General features: G+C 44.1%; 1 protein-coding gene across 1 annotated transcript in view; it reads left to right on the top strand.

Annotated features, from left to right (window-relative positions):
• Window positions 1–953: 953 nt before the first annotated feature.
• LOC115098361 (extracellular calcium-sensing receptor-like) overlaps window positions 954–19,258 on the top strand; it is a 54,663-nt gene continuing 36,358 nt past the window's right edge. Inside the window, exon 1 of the mRNA XM_029614915.1 lies at window positions 954–1,211. Within this exon, the coding sequence (XP_029470775.1) occupies window positions 954–1,211 (258 nt within the window). The remainder of the gene's footprint in view (window positions 1,212–19,258) is intronic.

The raw sequence follows: 19,258 nt of genomic DNA, 5'->3' as shown, positions 1-19,258 counted from the left end.
GTTTTCAGCACTCATGCTGATACATTGTCCTTAAAATCCATGTATTATGTTAAAAAGCTCTGTTCAAACAGGTTTCTGAAAATAGCTGGAGTAGTGTATTGCCAATTGCCCATACAAATTCCTTGCTGTAAAACTTATACTTCTGTGAGCAAAACGTCTTGTGACCACTGCAAGCCAACCGACTGTACATAAACACATGCTCAGTTTAAAAATACTTACTTGTGCCTGTACTTCCATACCCTGCCCTGGAATGTCCTCAACACACATACTTTTCTGTATGACACCAACAGCACGTACATACTTCTATTATTCTGAAAATTCTGCACGTACCAGCTAATTATCCATATATGCACACATTTTATACGCACAACCTCCATATAACTCTTTGAAATTATGACAAAAAATGGGAAGCTAAGAATATGAAGGGAGAAAAGTAATTAAGCCAAGAAATAGGCAAGGGAATAGTTTGATTTATCTAGCTAGTACTACTGCTATTTAAAGAACATTTTATTTAAGTAATCGTGTTCAAAGTAGGATTGAAAAAATGTTGTTACAGTACAAGTGTGTAGTACATAATATTTCAGAAGACAGGGAGTATTGTTATCCTGTGAACAATACATGTTTAAAGAATACAAATACATGGACTGAGTAAAGGTAAAATATTTTCAGTTATGATTTAAATTTTTGTGACTCCTCAGGCAGTGTGTTAAGATTCAGCTTTCAGGACATGTCTTAGGATGAAACCTTTTGGGTCTATTAAAAACCATTAATTCAAGCAAGATTTAAGGAAATTACCTTAGCAATACATAAATCTTAGAAAAGTCACTGAACTAATAAAAGTATCATTTCTACCAAATGCTTTGTTAGTTACCTTTTCATGAATTCTCTACAGTTCAGAACCAATCAATTATTTTTCTAGAATCTACACAGAAATGTATCAGTGTGCCCTTGCCATGGTCTTTGCCACAGAGGAGATCAATCAAGACCCAAAGATATTACCCAATGTGACCCTGGGCTTCAGGATCTTTGACTCATGTTACACAGAAGCCATGGCTACCCAAGGAGTCCTGTGGATGCTGTCAGGACAGAAAACCACTGTCCCTAATTACAGGTGTCAGCCGGCAACTAAGATGGCAGCCATCCTGGGAGATGTCCCTTCACCAGTGTCCATTCAAATAGCGAGGATTTTGGGACTGCAGAGGATACCTCAGGTATTGGATACTGAAAGAGAGAGACAATGACAGACAAATAGCAAATGAGATATTGTAGGGATATATATATATATATATATATATATATATATATATATATATATATATATAGATAGATACTAGGGCTGTGCATTCATTTGAAATGAGATAGTCTTTTGCACTGGGTTCCACCTACAATGTATGAATATCTCCCAGTTGGCATGAGGTTCTACGTGTACACTAGGTGAGGATGAGTCCGATCTCTGGAGCCAAGAATGGCAGACATGGGAGGAGTTAAGGGAGACAGAGAAGTATATAGTGTAGACCTTAAAGGAAATAGTAGAGCTGTCCCACCTCCAATCTGGCAGTCCCTGTGCTGCCTTGAAGGTTAAAGGTCACCTGGAAGGAGAGCATCACATTGGTAAAGCAGGAAGCAAACCAGTAACTAGGACCTGTCCTCAAGGCACTGAGGATATGTTTCCAGGGGCATGTGCACAGGAGGGAGGCCATTGTAGTTGGAGATTCAATTATTAGGAATATAGTTAACTGGGTGGTTGGTGGACATGGGAATCGCTTAGCAATTTGCTTGCCTGGTGTGAAGGTAGCAGACTTCATGCATCACAAAGCTAGGATTTTAGACACTGATGGGGAGGATCCGGCTGTTTTGGTACATGTGGGTTCTAAGTGACGTACGAAAATTCAAGAGGGAGGGTCGGGAAGTCAAATTTAGGGTTTTAGGTAGAAAGTTGAAATCCAGAACCTCCAGGGCAGCATTCTCAGAAATGTTCCCCATTCCACGTGCAGGTCCCCAGAGGCAGGCAGAGCTCCGGAGTCTCTATGCATGGATGAGACGATGGTGCAGAGAAGAGGGTTTTAGAGTTGTTAGGAACCAGGCATCATTTTGGGGAAGGGGGAGCCTTTTCCGAAAGAATGGGCTCCACCTTAACCCGACTGATACCAGACTGCTGACACTAACTTTTAATAGGAGATAGAGCAACTTTTTAACTAAATGGAGGAAAGCTGACAGTCAATGAGGAGCGCATGGTCTGGAATGATGTATCTTTGAAGGAGACTAACTGAACAGGGAAATAAGGGCATTTCAGTAGAGAAGTTGCAATAAATGCTAAAGTGAACCAGGCACCTTTAAGTAAAGAACAGACAAAGTAGAAAGATTCCAAATTACCACTCTCAGCTGATAAGTATGTAGTTAAAACAAACAAGAAACATATTTTGAAATGTCTATATACAAATGCTAGAAGTCTAAAAAAATAAGATGGGAGAGTTAGTGTATAGCACTCAATGAAGAGATAAATATAATTAGCATTTCAGAGATCTGGTGGAAAGAGGATAACCAATGGGACACTGAGATACCAGGGTAAAATTTATATCGAAATGATAGGATGAATTAAATTGGTAAAGGAGTGGCACCATATATTAAAGAAGGCATTAAGTCATACAGGATAAAAGTTCTGCAGGAAACAAAATGCAATGTTGAATCCTTATCAATTGAAATTCCAAGTGAAAAGGGGAACAAAATAGTAGTTGGGGTTTATTACCATCTACCTGGCCAGAATGAACAAACAGATAATGAAATGTTAAAAGAAATTAGTGAAGCTAACAAAATCAACAGCACAATAATAATGGGTGATTTCAATTACCCTAATACTGAATGAGTGAATGTCACATCAAGACATGCTAGAGAGGTAAAGTTCCTAGATGAAATAAATGACTACTTCATGGACAGCTGGTACAAGAAACCAAAATAGAGGAAACTATTTTAGACCTAGTCCTTAGTGGAATGCAGGATTTGGGCAAGAGGTAACAGTGTTGGAGCTATTTGCAATAGTGATCACAACATGAACAAATTTCACCTTAATAACTGGACGGAAGACACAGGAACGTTAACTTTGAAACCGGTGCGGGAGCACATATACACACGCATATTGGCTCATGCAAAAGGACACGGCCATTTTATAGTATACACATGTGTATGGTATAAAATAGAATGTATGTATGTACATGTGTATACAATTTTATATGGTCGCACACATGTGCACAAGTGCTGCCTCTAACATGTAAGTGGGAGGATTTCAGTAAGACACTCGCCAATGCAATTACCAATTAAACCAGTACATGCACAGTTCACCCTGTTAAGAGACTGGACTTCCTACGCCCTCTGTTAATTAGCCTCCCTTTTACCCTGTTAGCCCTGAGACTTAACACTGCTCACCTATTTAGGTTTTTTTTTCCTGACTTACACGCCATCCATAGCAGAAGTAAAGTTACACAGTAGGGGACACAAGCACACACTTGTGTGTGTGTTTACATGCTGGATTCATTGAGAAATCCTGGAATGCCATACCCTGCCCAGACCATGCTCACACCCTGCCTGTTTGTTTGGAAATACATTTTTGTGCAATTACCGAGAGATACTCACACGCGCTCTTTTTAAAATCCATGTGGCATGCACCAGCCCGACTTCTCCGCATATCTCCCAGCTTTGGGACGTGGTGTATTTTAAAATTCACCTATAAAAAAAAATCAACTGTGACAGCATTTAACATTCAAAAGGGTGACTTTGATAAAATGAGGAAAATGGTTAGAAAGTAACTGAAAGGAGCAGCTACAAAGGTTAAGTGTTTACATCAGGCATGGATGCTGTTTAAAAATACCATCTTGGAAGCCCAGTCCAGATGTATGCCACACATTAGAAAAGGCGGAAGGAAGGCTAAATATCTTTAGGCATGGTTAAAAGGTGAGGTGAGAGAGATTATAATAGCTAAAAGTACATCTTTCAGAAAATGAAAAAGGGATCCAAATGAAGAAAACAGGAAACAGAACACGCATTGGCACATTAGATGTGAAGTGTTAATATGGAAGGCAGAGAATTTGAAAAGAAGCTTTCCATGGAAGCAAAAACTCATAATAAAAATGTTTTCAGGTATATTCTGTTATGGTTTTGAAGGGTTTGAGTGGATTCTTGGGTGCTGTGTGATAACCACTCCCATGGGGAGAAGCCCCATGAGGAACCACAGTACTAGGCTAGACTCGAGACATGCCAACACAAAGATTTGTCTTTTATTATACAGCTGAGATGTACCACCAGAGGTGGTGTAGTGAGGTGATCCAGAGGTAGCAGTCTAGGGACCCTTTGCAGAGGAGACCCATCTCACAGAGATAGTATAGGGAGATCCAGATGCAGGTTCTCAATGCAGCAGAACTGTAGGTGGGACAGACTGACAATATTAGATTACTCACTAAGTTGGTAGCTGTATAGGTGGAGATTCTAGCAGGCAGTTGTATACAGGCACTGAGCCAGGGAGAGCAGGCCCTCGAGGAACGAGTACCTGATCCCAGATAGGCACCTGAAAGAAAGCAAAGGGCCCCCGAGGAGCGGGTACCCAGATTAGAGAAATACCCCGAAGGGCAGAGAGAGCTTCCAGCAGCAGCAAGGAAGTGGCAGATTAGCTCAGACCGGAGGCTATCCATCCATTCACGATCTTTGCTAACTCGATTAGCTAGCAACGAAGGGCAGGCTAAAAACCCAGATGGTGTGACATCACTCGAGGGGGATGCCCCCGAGGTTCCCGCCATGACGTGGATAAAGACGTGGATGGCATGCACACGCACTCTAGGAGGCCCTCAGGAGAAACATGGCATTAGACTTTGTCATTGCCATTCCGGGGACGCCGCAGAGAGCGGCATGCAGACACAGCGGTAGCCATCTTCCCAAGGCTAGTGGGGAGAGTAGAGAGAAAGGTGAGGCACAACGGTCGAGGCTATCTGAGACCAACGGACGCAACAGTACCCCCCTTCAAAGGCCCCCTCCAGACCTCCTACCTGGTCTTGGTTTCTGAGGATGGATCTGTGGTATTGCAGAAGCATCTCTTTATCCATGATATTTGCCAAAGGTTTCCAAGAGTTTTCTTCAGGTCTGTAACCCTCCCATGACAGGAGGTATTCCCAAACTCTGCCTCTCTTTCTCACATCAAGGATGGCATCAACCTTGTACTCTATGTCTTCTTCTGCATCAATAGGTGTAGGTTCAGGTGTCTTGGTGGAAAACTCGCTAAGGACTAGAGGTTTCAGTAGCGAGACATGGAAAGCATTATGAATCTTCATTGCTGGTGGAAGTTTCAGACTGTACGTAAGAGTACCCAGACGTCGGAGGATGGGAAAAGGTCCGACAAAGCGTGGAGCAAAATAAGCTGATGGTAGCTTGAGTCTTAGGTGTTCTGTAGACAGCCAGACTTTGTCACCAGGCTGGAATTCAGAAGCCTTGCTGTGGTGAGCATCATAGCCTTTCTTTGCTCTTTGTACTGCTTTTTGGAGCATCTCTTTAGTCTTACTCCATGGTAGTTGGATAGCTTTGGCAGTAGATTGAGTTGCCGGGGCTCGACACTGAAAGTAGAAGTGGTAGGATGGTAAATGTAATAGTCTGTAAACCACTTCAAATGGTGTTGATCCAGTTGATGTTGCTGGATGAGAGTTGATTTCGAATTCAGCCCAGGGCAACAGTTCAGCCCAGTCATTTTGACGTGGACCAACATAGGCTCGAAGGAACTGCTTGAGTGTTCTATTCATTCTTTCACTTTGGCCATTCGACTGAGGATGGTATGCAGAGGTGAAGTCCAGAGAGATATCGAACTTCTTACACAAAGCTTTCCAGAACTTTGCTGTAAATTGATCTTCTCTATCAGAAAAAATGTGCTTTGGCATGCTGTGTAGGTGAAAGATGTGGGTAATGAAATGTTTTGCAAGCTCCATGGCTAAGGGCAAACCAGGGAGAGCCACGAAGTGAGCCATCTTTGAGAAACGATCCACTGTAACCCAGATGGTATTCTTACCTCCAGAAAGTGGCAAGTCTACCACAAAGTCTGTAGCAATGTGAGTCCAGGGCTCATCTGGTACGGGCAAGGGATGAAGCAGGCCCCAAGGACGTCCGGGCGGAGGTTTCTGTCTGGCACAATTGGAACAAGAAACCACATAGGCGAATGTGTCTTCCTTTATGGTGGGCCACCAATAGTACTTCTGTAGTTTAGCCAGAGTTCTTCATTGACCAGGATGTCCAGCCAGTTTCGAATCGTGAGCCAATGCTAACAGTTTCTTCTTTAGGTTACCGGGTACAATGGTCTTGCCTGCAGGTACCGGATGTGTAGCTGACAGGATAACTCTCTTCGGGTCGATGATATGCTGAGGTTCATCAGGTATGTCCTCAGAGAGAAATGAGTGAGATAGGGCATTCGCTCTGACGTTCTTATCTCCAGGGCGATATTTCAGCACAAAGTCAAATCTGTTGAAGAACAGGGACCATCTCGCCTGCCTTAGTTTAGATACTAAGCGTGACGGAGGTACTCCAGATTTTTGTGATCCATGAAAACGGTGATCTGATGTTGTGCACCTTCAAGCCAGGGGTGCCACTCTTCGAACGCCATCCTTATTGCCAGTAGTTCTTTATCCCCAATGCCGTAGTTCTTCTCTGCTGGTGAGAAGCTTCAGGAGAAAAAGGAACATGGATGCAAGGTCTTAGAGTCACTGGACTGGCTTAGCACGGCCCGTACGCCTACATCCGAGGCATCGACTTCCAAGATGAAGGGTCGTGTAGGATCCAGATGATGGAGGCATGGCTTACTCTAGAAGGCATCTTTCAGTTTCTGAAATGCTGTCACAGCTTCCATAGACCAATTGGCAACGTTTGCACCTTTCTTAGTCATTGCTGTTAATGAAACTGTTAGTGAAGAGTAATTCTTGATGAATGTTCTGTAGTAGTTGGTAAATCCCAGAAATCGTCTAAGAGCTTTTAGACCAGTGGGTTGTGTCCATTTTTGAATGCTCTCAAGTTTCTGTGGGTCCATCTGGAAGCCTTTGTTTGAAACAATATACCCTAAGAAAGGCACAGATTCCTTGTGAAATTTGCATTTAGACAACTTGGCATATAAGCGATTCTCGTGGAGTCTTTGCAGCACTCTTTTGACATCTTCCAGATGGGTATTCAGGTCCTGGGAAAATATCAAGATGTCATCTAAGTATACAATGACACATTTGTAAAGTAGATCACACAGAATGTCGTTCATCATGTTTTGGAAGACAGCCGGGGCATTGCACAGGCCAAAGGGCATTACCAGGTATTCAAAGTGCCCATCCTGGGTATTAAGAGCCATCTTCCATTCATTGCCAGAGCGGATGCGAACTAGGTTATAGGCTCCTTTGAGATCAAGCTTGGAGAATATCTTGGCTCCCTGTAGTCTATCGAATAGCTCTGAGATGAGTGATAAGGGATAACGGTCTTTCACAGTGATCTTGTTTAGACCTCTGTAGTCAATGCATGGACGTAATGTTCCATCCTTCTTCCCCTCGAAGAAGAAGCCTGTGCCGGCAGGAGACTTGGAGGGTCTTATGAAGCCTTTATGAAGATTCTCCTGTATGTACTCTGACATAGCTTTATTTTCTACAACGGAGAGAGGATAAACCCTTCCTTTGGGTGGTTCAGTGTTGGGCTTCAAATTAATGGCGCAGTCGTAGGATCTGTGTGGAGGTAGTACGTCTGCGGCTTCTTTGGAAAATACATCTTAAAAAGATGCATACTGAGGCGGCAACCCAGGCATCAATGGGGTAGTTGGCATGCAGGGTATTGGAGAGGCCTCCATCAAACATTTACCATGGCAATCTGGAACCCAACGTGAAAGCTCCAGAGTGGCCCAATTGAATTGAGGCATATGCTTCTGCAGGCACGGTAGCCCCAGTACTAATGGGTGCATGGCCTTCTCTAGCACAAAGAAGGAAATAGTCTCGGTATGGAGAGCTCTGGTACGTAAGCTCACTGGTTCGGTGAGCAGGGTTACTTCGCCTGGTAAGGGCTCCCCATGAATAGAAGATAGAGGTAGTGGAGACATCATGGTAGTGGTGGGGATTCGCAAGTATTCCACTAGATGCTTCAAAATGAAATTTCCTCCTGCCCCAGAGTCCACTAAGGCAAGGGTCTGGTATTCTAGAGGTCCGCAGATTAAGGATACAGGAAGAGAGAGTGGAGGAGAGGGTGTAGTTAGACCCAAGAAGAGTGCTCCCACAGGACTTAGGTCTGCCCGTTTCCAGGACATATAGGGCATGTTTGAACAGCATGGCCAGCTTGTCCACAATACATGCATAGTCCCAATCTCCTTCATATTCTTCTCTCTTTTGAAGTTAAGTAACTGCAGCCTATTTGCATTGGTTCTTCTTCCCAGCAACTGGACCTGAGGGAATAGGCCTGGGTGTGGACTTAACTCGAGTTCCTCCCTGAAGTGGTCTTCTATGAGTCTTGGTCTCTTGAACCTTGTCACGAAGTCGGCGATCAAACCTTGTTGTCAACTTCATTAGTTCAGGCAAGGTCTCGGGCACCTCACGAGCCACCTGCTCGTCTTTCAGCCGGGAGTTCAGACCCTCAAAGAAGAGGGTCTTCAGGCATTTAGGGTCCCAATGTAATTCTGATGCCAATGTCTTGAATTCTATGACAAATCTGGTAAAGGTTTATCACCTTGCTTCAGATGAACCAACATAGATCCTGCAGTCATGTACCAGGCAGGGTCATCGAATACTGATCTGAACAGTTCAAGGAACCCGGCTAGATCATGCAGGATAGGGTCATTGCACTCCCACAGCGGAGAGGCCCAAGCCAATGCTCTTCCGTCCAGGTAAGACAAGATATAGGTGGTCTTGGCATAGGCTGTGGGGAAATGATTAGGTTGGAGTGAAAAATGCATGCAACATTGATAAATCCTCTATATGTCCAAACTTCCCCTGAGAAGCGAGTTGGAGCAGAAAGAGGTACAATTGTCTTGACCATCACTTCTGGCGGTGTAACTTCTTTACCTGTGGAGGTTGGTGTATTCATCGCTGGGCCAGGCCTGGAATGGCCTGCAATGCGGTGAGGTGAGCCGAATCCATGGAGTTAGCAATCTGTTATGGTTTTGAAGTGTATGAGTGGATTCTTGGGTGCTGTGGTGATGACCACTCCAATGGGGAGGAGCCCCGTGAGGAACCACAGTACTAGGCTAGACTCGATACACGCAAACACAGAGATTTGTCTTTTATTATACAGCTGAGATATACCACCAGAGGTGGCAGTAGTGAGGTGATCTAGAGGTAGCAGTCCAGGGACCCTAGGCAGAGGAGACCCGTCTCACAGAGATAGTATAGGGAGATCCGGATGCAGGTTCTCAATGCAGCAGAGCTGTAGGTGAGACAGACTGACAATGTTAGATTACTCACTAAGTTGGTAGCTGTATAGGTGGAGATTCCGGCAGGCAGAAGTAGTTGTATACAGGCACCGAGCCAGGGAGAGCAGGCCCTTGAGGAGCGAGTACCTGATCCCAGATAGGCACCTGAAAGAAAGCGAAAGGCCTCCGAGGAGCGGGAACCCAGGTTAGAGAAATACCCCGAAGGGCAGAGAGAGCTTCCAATGGCAGAAAGTAAGCAGCAAAGTAGCTCAGACCGTAGGCTTTCCATCCATTCACGATGTTTGCTAACTCGATTAGCTAGCAACGAAGAGCAGGCTAAATACCCGGATGGCGTGATGTCACTCGAGGGGGATGCCCCCGAGGTTCCCGCCATGACGTGGATAAAGACGTGGGTGGCATGCGTGCGCACCCTAGGAGGCCCTCAGGAGAAACATGGCGTGAGGCTTTGCTATTGCCGTTTTGGGGACACCGGAAAGAGCGGCATGCAGACACAGCGGTAGCCATCTTCCTGGGGCTAGCGGGGAGAACAGAGAGAAAGGTAAGGCACAAAGATCGAAGCCGTCTGAGACCGGCAGACACAACATATTCATAGAAAACATCCTGCAAGTGAGTCAGTTGGAGAAGTTAATGATCAAGGGGTAAAAGGTGTGCAATGGGATGACAAATCCATAGCAGAGACTAAATGGATTTTTTGCTTCTGTCTTCACTGAGGAAGATGTAAGAGAGATACCCATGCCAGAAATGATATTCAAAGGTTGTTGGAAAGTGGATCCTTGGTCCGGGAGGAGGGATGATACCCACCAGCAAAGCCAAGGTGTGCTCGTCTCCGGAATGTGGAAATGTACTGTAGCTCAGTGAATGAAGAGTTCCAGGCAAGGGTCCCTGGCAGGCGGCAAACAGCTAAGTCCAAATCCAATCCGAGTCGAGCCAGAAGACAGTGAATCCACGCCACAGGTCGGGGCAGGCAGCGAAGCAGCAAAGTCCAAATCCAGGCAAAGGTCCGAGGCAGGCGGCAAACAGCAAAGTCCAATCTTGAGTCCAAGTCAGCCAGAAAGCAGGGAATCCAGAAGAAGACAAGCAAGTAACCACTGGAACCTTGTTGCAAAGGCGTCTTCCTGTCTTCAGGGAGAGGTTTAAATCTCCCTGGCTGATGATGTCATCTTCCGGGGCCGGCCTGGTCTTCGCGCTGCTGCCCCTTTAAGAGGGGGGGGGGGGGGTTTGCCGCATCTTCCCTGACGCTGCTCCCTGACGCCCAGAGGCCATCGTGCCACAGCCCGTGCGCTGCTGGCTGCCCTGATCAGGACCCTGTGCCGGCAGCATGAGGAAGGTAGGGGGGCCTGGCCGCGGGTAAGCACGGACAGGAACCTTAACAAAGGTGATGATTCAGAGGAACTGAAACAAATCTCAGTAAACCCAGAAGATGAAATATGGCAAATTGACAAACTAAAGAGTAGTAAATCACCTGGACTAGATAGTATACACCCCAGAGTGCTAAAATAACTGAAAATAAAATTGCAGACCAACCATCATTAAAATCGTCTATGGCACCTGATGACTGGAGGGTTGCCAATACAATGCTATTTTTTTAAAAAAGGGATCAAGGGTTGATCCAGGAAACAACTGACCAGTGAGCCTGATGTCTATACCATGGATAATTTGGAATGCTTTAGTACAGGTGATTCTTTAATTATAGGCAGATGGACTACTTTTGCTTTTATTGGAATCTCTCTGTTGGGATGCCCGTTCTCTCTTGTTTCATTAGTATCCTTCAAAGATACCTCCCTCCGAACCATGCACTGCTGAGTGTCGGCTTTCCTCTTTGTTCTAATATAAAAGCTTCTCTATCTCCTTTTTAAAGGTTAGTGTCAGCAGCCTGGTTCCACCCTGGTTAAGGTGGAGCCCTTCCCTTCATAAAAGACTCCCCCTTCCCCAAAAGGTTGCCCAGTCCCTTACAAAACAGAATCACTCTTCCTTGCACCTTGTTTTCATCCATGCATTGAGACTCTGGAGCTCTGCCTGCCTCTGGGGACCTGCGCGTGGAACAAGGAGCATTCCAGATAATGCTACCTTGGAAGCTCTGGATTTCTTCTTTCTACCTAAAAGCCTAAATTTGACTTCCAGAATGTCCCTCCCACATTTTCCTTTGTCATTGCTGCCCACATGTTCCATGAAAGCTGACTCCTCCTTAGCACTGTCTAGAATCCTATCTAGGTGATGCATGAGGTCTACCACCTTTGCATGCATCTGGCAGGCATGCTATCAGGCAATCCTCAGCCACCCAGTTCTCTACATTCCTAATAATTGAATCACCAACTGTGATGGCCGTATTAACCCTTCCCTCCTTGTCAGTAGCCCTGGGAGACACATCCTCACTGTGAGAGGACAATGCATCACCTGGAAAGCAGGTCTTTTCTACAGGATCACTTCCAGCTGCACCAGGGAGACCTTCCTCCTCCAAGGTAGCACCAGGGCTGCCAGACTGGAGTTGGGACTTGGCTATTATGTCCCTGATGGTCTCATCTATATACCTATCTGTCTCAGTTCCTTCAGATCTGCCACTCTAGCCTCCAGAGATTGGACTAGTTCTCTGAGATCCAGGAGCTCTTTACTCCGGGTGCACATATACAACCTCTCACTAGCGGGGAAAAAAAATCATACATGTGACACTTGATGCAGAAGACTGGAAGGCCCCCTATTGCTGCTGGATTGCTGCCTTCATCTTAAATTTGTTGAGTTCTTAGTTAAATTTAAGTTGCTAAGGGAGTAGAAATGTGTGAATAAGAATCCTTTATATTTATTGGTAAATTCACTATTAATCTCGTAGTGACCTGCAACAGGATAATTAAACTCTTAATAAGGGCTGGGGCAATCCTGTGTTTTAAATAAAAGGCTGATTGATTTTTAATGTGAAAGTATCTCTTGCCTATAAATCAAAGGATGAGCTAGTGACAGGTGGGTGGGAGGGAGGGAAAGACAAACCCACACAAACACTAACCTATTACCTAGCTTCTGATAACAAACACACATACACATTAAAAAAATATACCCCAATAGTTCCTCTGCCCCAGACTTTTTAAGTTCTAAGATGTCGCAAAGTAATACTTAACAATCCTCTTTGGTCACCAGCAACATGATCTTCTCCTCTCAGTGCTCTTACTGGATTGAGGCTTGCTTTTTATAACAAACACACAAATTCTAAGACATTACCGACCTTTTGGTTTGCTTTTTATTACAATAAGGACTAGCTCTGGAAATGTGTCTTAAAATACACATACACTCACACATCCATACCTTAAAAACACCACACACAATACAGGGGAATGGTCAGCCAAAGTCATAAAGCTCATACAACAATGAATTCTGATAAACTAATTCATATAACAGTGTTCCCTGTGGCTTATATATCACCTCTTACAACTTTATATCAGACTTTCGCCTGATTTTTCGAGGCCATCAGTACAAAACTATTCCCTGTGGCTTATATGTCATCACTTACAACTATATATTTGGCTTTCGCCCAATATTTTAAAGTTATCAATGCACAACTGAAACACTGAAATATAACTGTATAATGGCTTCAATATCTTAAATATATTCTTCAATTGGCAGACATCCCTGTATGTATCTCCTCACTTCTGGGAATCACTTTATATTGTTGATGTAATTTAACCCCTTCATTCCCTTCAGTGGTATTTTTCTGATTATTTTACCCGTTGGGGTAGGTTGCAAGCAGGATTTGGGTGTTGTGGGTGGGAGATATGTTAAATTGCTAGCTACTTTGATAGAATTGTCCATTGAAAAAGATATTCGATTTGGCTGCAGTGCCAGCTAGCCATACTTTTTTTGACCGCACTTTCTTTTATTGATCTGAGACGGTCTCTCCGTGCCACTGAGAGAAGATGCTAGCAGTGGCATTTTTCTGCTTATTTTACCCTTTGGGGTAGGTTGCAAGCAGGACTTGGGTGTTGTGGGTGGGAGATACATTAAATTGCTAACTACTTTGATAGAATTTTCCATTGAAAAATATATTTCTTCATTTTTGCTGCTATGCCAAGCAAGCCATCCTTTTTATTTATCTGCAGTTTTTTTCTTATTGAACTCAGGAACTCTCTTTGTGCTCTTTTAAGCCAAGAAGACACACAGTGCACTCACTGGGCATCAGTGGGCACTGGGCACTTTTGTAGACTCACATATATATTATTGGGACAGCAGTGCTCTCTGAAGCCAAATCCCCAGTGGATCTCTTTTGTACTTACAAGCTTGGTGTGTGCACACATACAGTGAGCGGTCCCAGTTTTAGTGTACATCCAGGCACGGCCTGGGGGCACTTTTGCAGACTCACATATATATTGTTGGGACAGCAGTGCTCTCTCTGAAGCCAAATCCTCAGTGGGCCTCTTTTGGAAATAATTATTTTAATTGAAACCCCTAGTAGGCAGGGACATTAAATCCCATAATGTCAGGGAAAGCTAGACATGGTCGAGTGATTGGGTCTGGCATAGGAGGAACTTCAAAAGGCAGTGCCAGTCCCCCATTAAAGTTAAAAAGGGACCTGTTCCAATCTAAAATCTCTGGAGGGACAGGCAGTTCCATCCGGAAAAAACAAAATTTAAAGATGATGCATCGCCACCACCTGTTTTTAACCCTGTAGTTTTGGAGTTGAGGGAAGGGGAGTCTGAGTCATACCAGACAAAATAGCGACACCCAAAAGCAGCAGTGCGACAGAAGACTCGACTTAGTGTTGACAATGTAGCGCAGGCACTGTTTGCTTCTGATTCCGATGAAGAATCATCTTGTGTGGGATTATCATCATCAGAAATGGAAGAAGTAATAGCTGAAGAAGGTTTAGGAGGATTAGTTAGTCCTGTCTTAGCCTCCACTTCAGTGCAGCAGGGGAGAGATGAAACTGATGATGATGAGGAAGAGCAGTCAGCGCAGGCACAGAGTGTGACTGATGCCCCTGGCATTGCTTCCCAGGGTGCACCCACTACTTCAGCTCCAGTGCCAGCATCCACCCTGAAGGCTATAGAGAAGGGATCACAAAAGAAATCTGCGATCTGGAGCCTCTTTAAAGTATGGAGGACCCACGTTTTGCTCAGTGTAATTACTGTGGAAGGGCTATTAGCAGAGGCAAGCAAATGGGACAGCTATCTAAATTTGGCATGATGCATCATATGAAGAGGCAACACCCAACAACAGTAATTCCATCTGGGGATGGTGGCAGTACCAGTCAGGGGACCCCCTATTTCCAGGGAGCGTAAAGTGGTTGAAAATGAGAAGAGCCCCCCATGCCTTCAGCCCCTTCTAGCAGTCAGGTGGCAGGCCAGCAGCCCCCTGCCATGTGGCAGAAGCGACAACCCACCATAGAGGAAATGGGGTGGTGTGCAGTAATGCTAACCCGGGGTAGGAGGCAGGCAGCCTCAAAAGTTGTAACCAGGAGCATTATGGAAATGATTGCCCTTTATGACCAGCCCTTGCAGAAAGTGGAGAATGTGGGTTTAAAGCATTTGCTGAAGGTCATATTTCCAAATTACAAAGTCCCCTCCAGAATCACATTTAGCAGAAAGGTCATCCCTAGCCTGTACAACCAGTGTCACACTCGCATCCAAGAGCTGCTAGGTAAGGCACAGGGACTGTGCATTTCACCTGCGATATCTGGACCGCCATGAATGCTGCACACTCTTACCTCTCCCTGACAGCACACTGGTGGGACCTGGCTGAGGCAGGGGCAGGCAGCAGCTCTATGAGTAAAGAAGTATAAGGGTGGAAGTGGGCTTTACTGCATACCCACCTGACGGACGAGGCCCATACCTCAGCCAATATTCTAGCATGCATAAGACGTTAATTAGACACATTCCTTCTCCCATTCCTACTCCCATAGCAACCTAAAACTTAACTAGGAACTGAACAAAATTGAGATGAAGGCAGCAGCCCAGCAGCAAGAGGGGGGCTTCCCAATCTTTTGCATTGAATGTCACATGTATGATTTTTTACCCGCCGGTGAGAAGTTGTACATGTGCATGCGATGCAAAGAGCTCATGGCTCTCAGAGAATGAGTCCGATCTCTGGAGGCTAGAGCGGCAGACCTGGAGGAGCTGAGGCACACAGAGAGGTATATAGATGAGACCTTCAGGGACATAGTAGCCAAGTCCCAACTTCAGATTGGCAGCCCTGGTGCTGCCTTGGAGGAAGAAAGACTCATGATTGGAGAGCATCAACCTGGTGCAGCAGGAAAGGATCCTGTAGCAAGGACCAGCTCTCCAGGTGATGCACTGTCCTTTCACACTGAGGATATCTCCCCAAGGCCTACTGCCCAGGAAGGAAGGGTTAGGTCAGCCATCATAGTTGGTGGTTTGATTATTAGGAATGTAGATAGCTGGGTGGCTGGTGGGTGTGAGGATCGCCTGGTAACATGCCTACCTGGTGCGAAGGTGGCAGACCTCACGAGTCACCTAGATAGGATTTTAGACAGTGTTGGAGAGGAGCCGGCTGTCGTGGTGCATGTGGGTATCAACGACATAGGAAAATATGGGAGGGAGGTTCTGGAAGCCAAATTTAGGCTCTTAGGTAGAAAGCTTAAATCCAGAACCTCCAGGGTAGCATTCTCTGAAATGCTTCCTGTTCCACGTGCAGGTCACTAGAGGCAGGCAGAGCTCCGGAGTCTCAATGCGTGGATGAGACGATGGTGCAAGGAAGAAGGATTCAGTTTTGTTAGGAACAGGGGAACTTTTTGGGGAAGGGGGAGTCTCTTCCGAAGGGATGAGCTCCACCTTAACCAGGGTGGAAACAGACTGCTGGCGCTAACCTTTAAAAAGGAGATAGAGCAGCTTTTAAACTAGAACAAAGGGGAAAGCCGACAGTCGCTCAGCAGCGCATGGTTCAGAGAGAGGTATCTTCAAAGGATACTAATGATGCATTAGAATTAGGGCATCCCGACAGTGAGGTTCCAATAATAAGAAAAGTAGTTCAAGTACCTGTAACTAAAAACTCACCTGAGCTAAAAAATTCTAACTTATCCCTATCAATTAAAAAGCAAAATGAAAATACAAACAAAAAGCAAACTTTGAAATATTTGTATGCTAATGCCAGAAGTCTAAGAAGTAAGATGGGAGAGTTAGAATGTATAGCAGTGAATGATGACATAGACTTAATTAGCATCTCAGAGACATGGTGGAAGGAGGACAATCAATGGGACAGTGCTATATTGGGGTACAAATTATATCGCAATGACAGAGAGGAGCACATGGGAGGCGGTGTGGCGCTTTATGTCCGGGATGGCATAGAGTCCAACAGGATAAACATCCTGCATGAGACTAAATGCACAATTGAATATTTATGGGCAGAAATCGCTTGTGTGTCGGGGAAGACTATAGTGATAGGAGTATATTACCGTCCACCTGGTCAAGATGGTGAGACTGACAGTGAAATGCTAAGAGTAATTAGGGAAGCTAACCAAATTGGTAGTGCGGTAATAATGGGAGACTTCACTCACCAAATATCCAAAAATGTGGAACCCAAAACAACAACTTCAATAATAGCCTATGAAGGTGTCAGCAAGCCTTGACGTTATGTGTCACTTTCAAGTAGACACTAACCGGTCTTATCAATCATTCACCTTCCTCATTTATTTAATGCAACAAACTATTTTTTCTTTCTTTTCTTTTTTCAATAAATTAAAACAGTCCTCCGTTCCTATTAACCAGAATGACTCTTTCATAATTAGTTGACAGCATTGCCCTACACTGGCCGGTGTTTCGCTGGGTAAGCTTCCTCAGGGGCATGTAGAAATAATTATAACGAGAGCCATATATCTATGGCTCTCAAGAGTCATATATACACCAGCCAGTGTAGGGCAATGCTGTCAACTAATTATGAAAGAGTCATTCTGGTTAATAGGAACAGAGGACTGTTTTAATTTATTGAAAAAAGAAAAGAAAGAAAAAATAGTTTGTTGCATTAAATAAATGAGGAAGGTGAATGATTGATAAGACCGGTTAGTGTCTACTTGAAAGTGACACATAACGTCAAGGCTTGCTGACTCCTTCATAGGCTATTATTGAAGTTGTTGTTTTGGGTTCCACATTTTTGGATATTTGATTCTGCATTGTGGTTAACCACTGACTCCTTTGTGTGAGTAGACTTCAATTACCCCAATATTGACTGGGTAAATGTATCATCGGGACATGCTAGAGAGATAAAGTTCCTGGATGGAATAAATGATAGCTTTATGGAGCAAGTGGTTCAGGAACCAACGAAAGAGGGAGCAATTTTAGATCTAATTCTCAGTGGTGCACATGATTTGGTGGGAGAGGTAACGGTGGTGGGGCTGCTTGGCAATAGTGATCATAATATGATCAAATTTGAATTAATGACTGGAAGGGGAACAGTAAGCAAATCCACAGCTCTTGTGATAAACTTTCAAAAGGGAAACCTTGATAAAATGAGAAAAATTGTTAGAAAAAAAACTGAAAGGAGCAGCTACAAAAGTAAAAGTGTGCAACAGGCGTGGTCATTGTTAAAAAATACCATCCTAGAAGCACAGTGCAGATGTATTCCACACATTAAGAAAGGTGGAAGGAAGGCAAAATGATTACCGGCATGGTTAAAAGGGGAGGTGAAAGAAGCTATTTTAGCCAAAATATCTTAATTCAAAAATTGGAAGAAGGATCCAACAGAAGAAAATAGGATATTACATAAACGTTGGCAAGTTAAATGTAAGACATTGATAAGACAGGCTAAGAGAGAATTTGAAAATAAGTTGGCTGTAGAGGCAAAAACTCACAGTAAAAACTTTAAATATATCCGAAGCAGAAAGCCTGTGAGGGAGTAAGTTGGACCGTTAGATGATCGAGGGGTTAAAGGGGCACTTAGAGGAGATAAGGCCATCATGGAAAGATTAAATTATTTCTTTGCTTCGGTGTTTACTGAAGAGGATGTTGGGGAGGTACCCGTAATGGAGAAGGTTTTCATGGGTAATGATTCAGATGGACTGAATCAAATCACGGTGAACCAAGAAGATGTGGTAGGCATGATTGACAAACTGAAGAGTAGTAAATCACCCGGACCGGATGGTATACACCCCAGAGTTCTGAAGGAACTAAAAAATGAAATTTCAGACCTATTAGTAAAAAATTTGTAACTTATCATTAAAATCATCCATTGTAACTGAAGACTGGCGGATAGCAAATGTAACCCCAATATTTAAAAAGGGCTCCAGGGGTGATCCGGGAAACTACAGACCGGTTAGCCTGACTTCAGTGCCAGGAAAAATAGTGGAAAGTGTTCTAAACATCAAAATCACAGAACATATAGAAAGACATGGTTTAATGGAACAAAGTCAGCATGGCTTTACCCAGGGCAAGTCTTGCCTCACAAATCTGCTTCACTTTTTTGAAGGAGTTAATAAACATGTGGATAAAGGTGAACCAGTAGATGTAGTATACTTGGATTTTCAGAAGGTGTTTGACAAAGTTCCTCATGAGAGGCTTCTAGGTAAAGTAAGAAGTCATGGGATAAGTGGAGATGTCCTTTCATGGATTGCAAACTGGCTAAAAGACAGGAAACAGAGAGTAGGATTAAATGGACAATTTTCTCAGTGGAAGGGAGTGGGCAGTAGAGTGCCTCAGGGATCTATATTGGGACCCTTACTTTTCAATATATTTATAAATGATCTGGAAAAAAATAACAAGTGAGATAATCATATTTGCAGATGATTCAAAATTGTTCAGAGTAGTTAAATCATAAGCAGATTGTGATAAATTGCAGGAAGACCTTCTGAGACTGGAAAATTGGGCATCCAAATGGCAGATTAAATGTAAGGTGGATAAGTGCAAGATGATGCATATGGGGAAA

The sequence above is a fragment of the Rhinatrema bivittatum genome, chromosome 1 (assembly GCF_901001135.1).
Source record: "Rhinatrema bivittatum chromosome 1, aRhiBiv1.1, whole genome shotgun sequence".
Taxonomy (NCBI): Eukaryota; Metazoa; Chordata; class Amphibia; order Gymnophiona; family Rhinatrematidae; genus Rhinatrema; species Rhinatrema bivittatum.
Note: the sequence above shows the minus strand (reverse complement) of the source record. Positions and strands in the feature narration are given on the sequence as shown.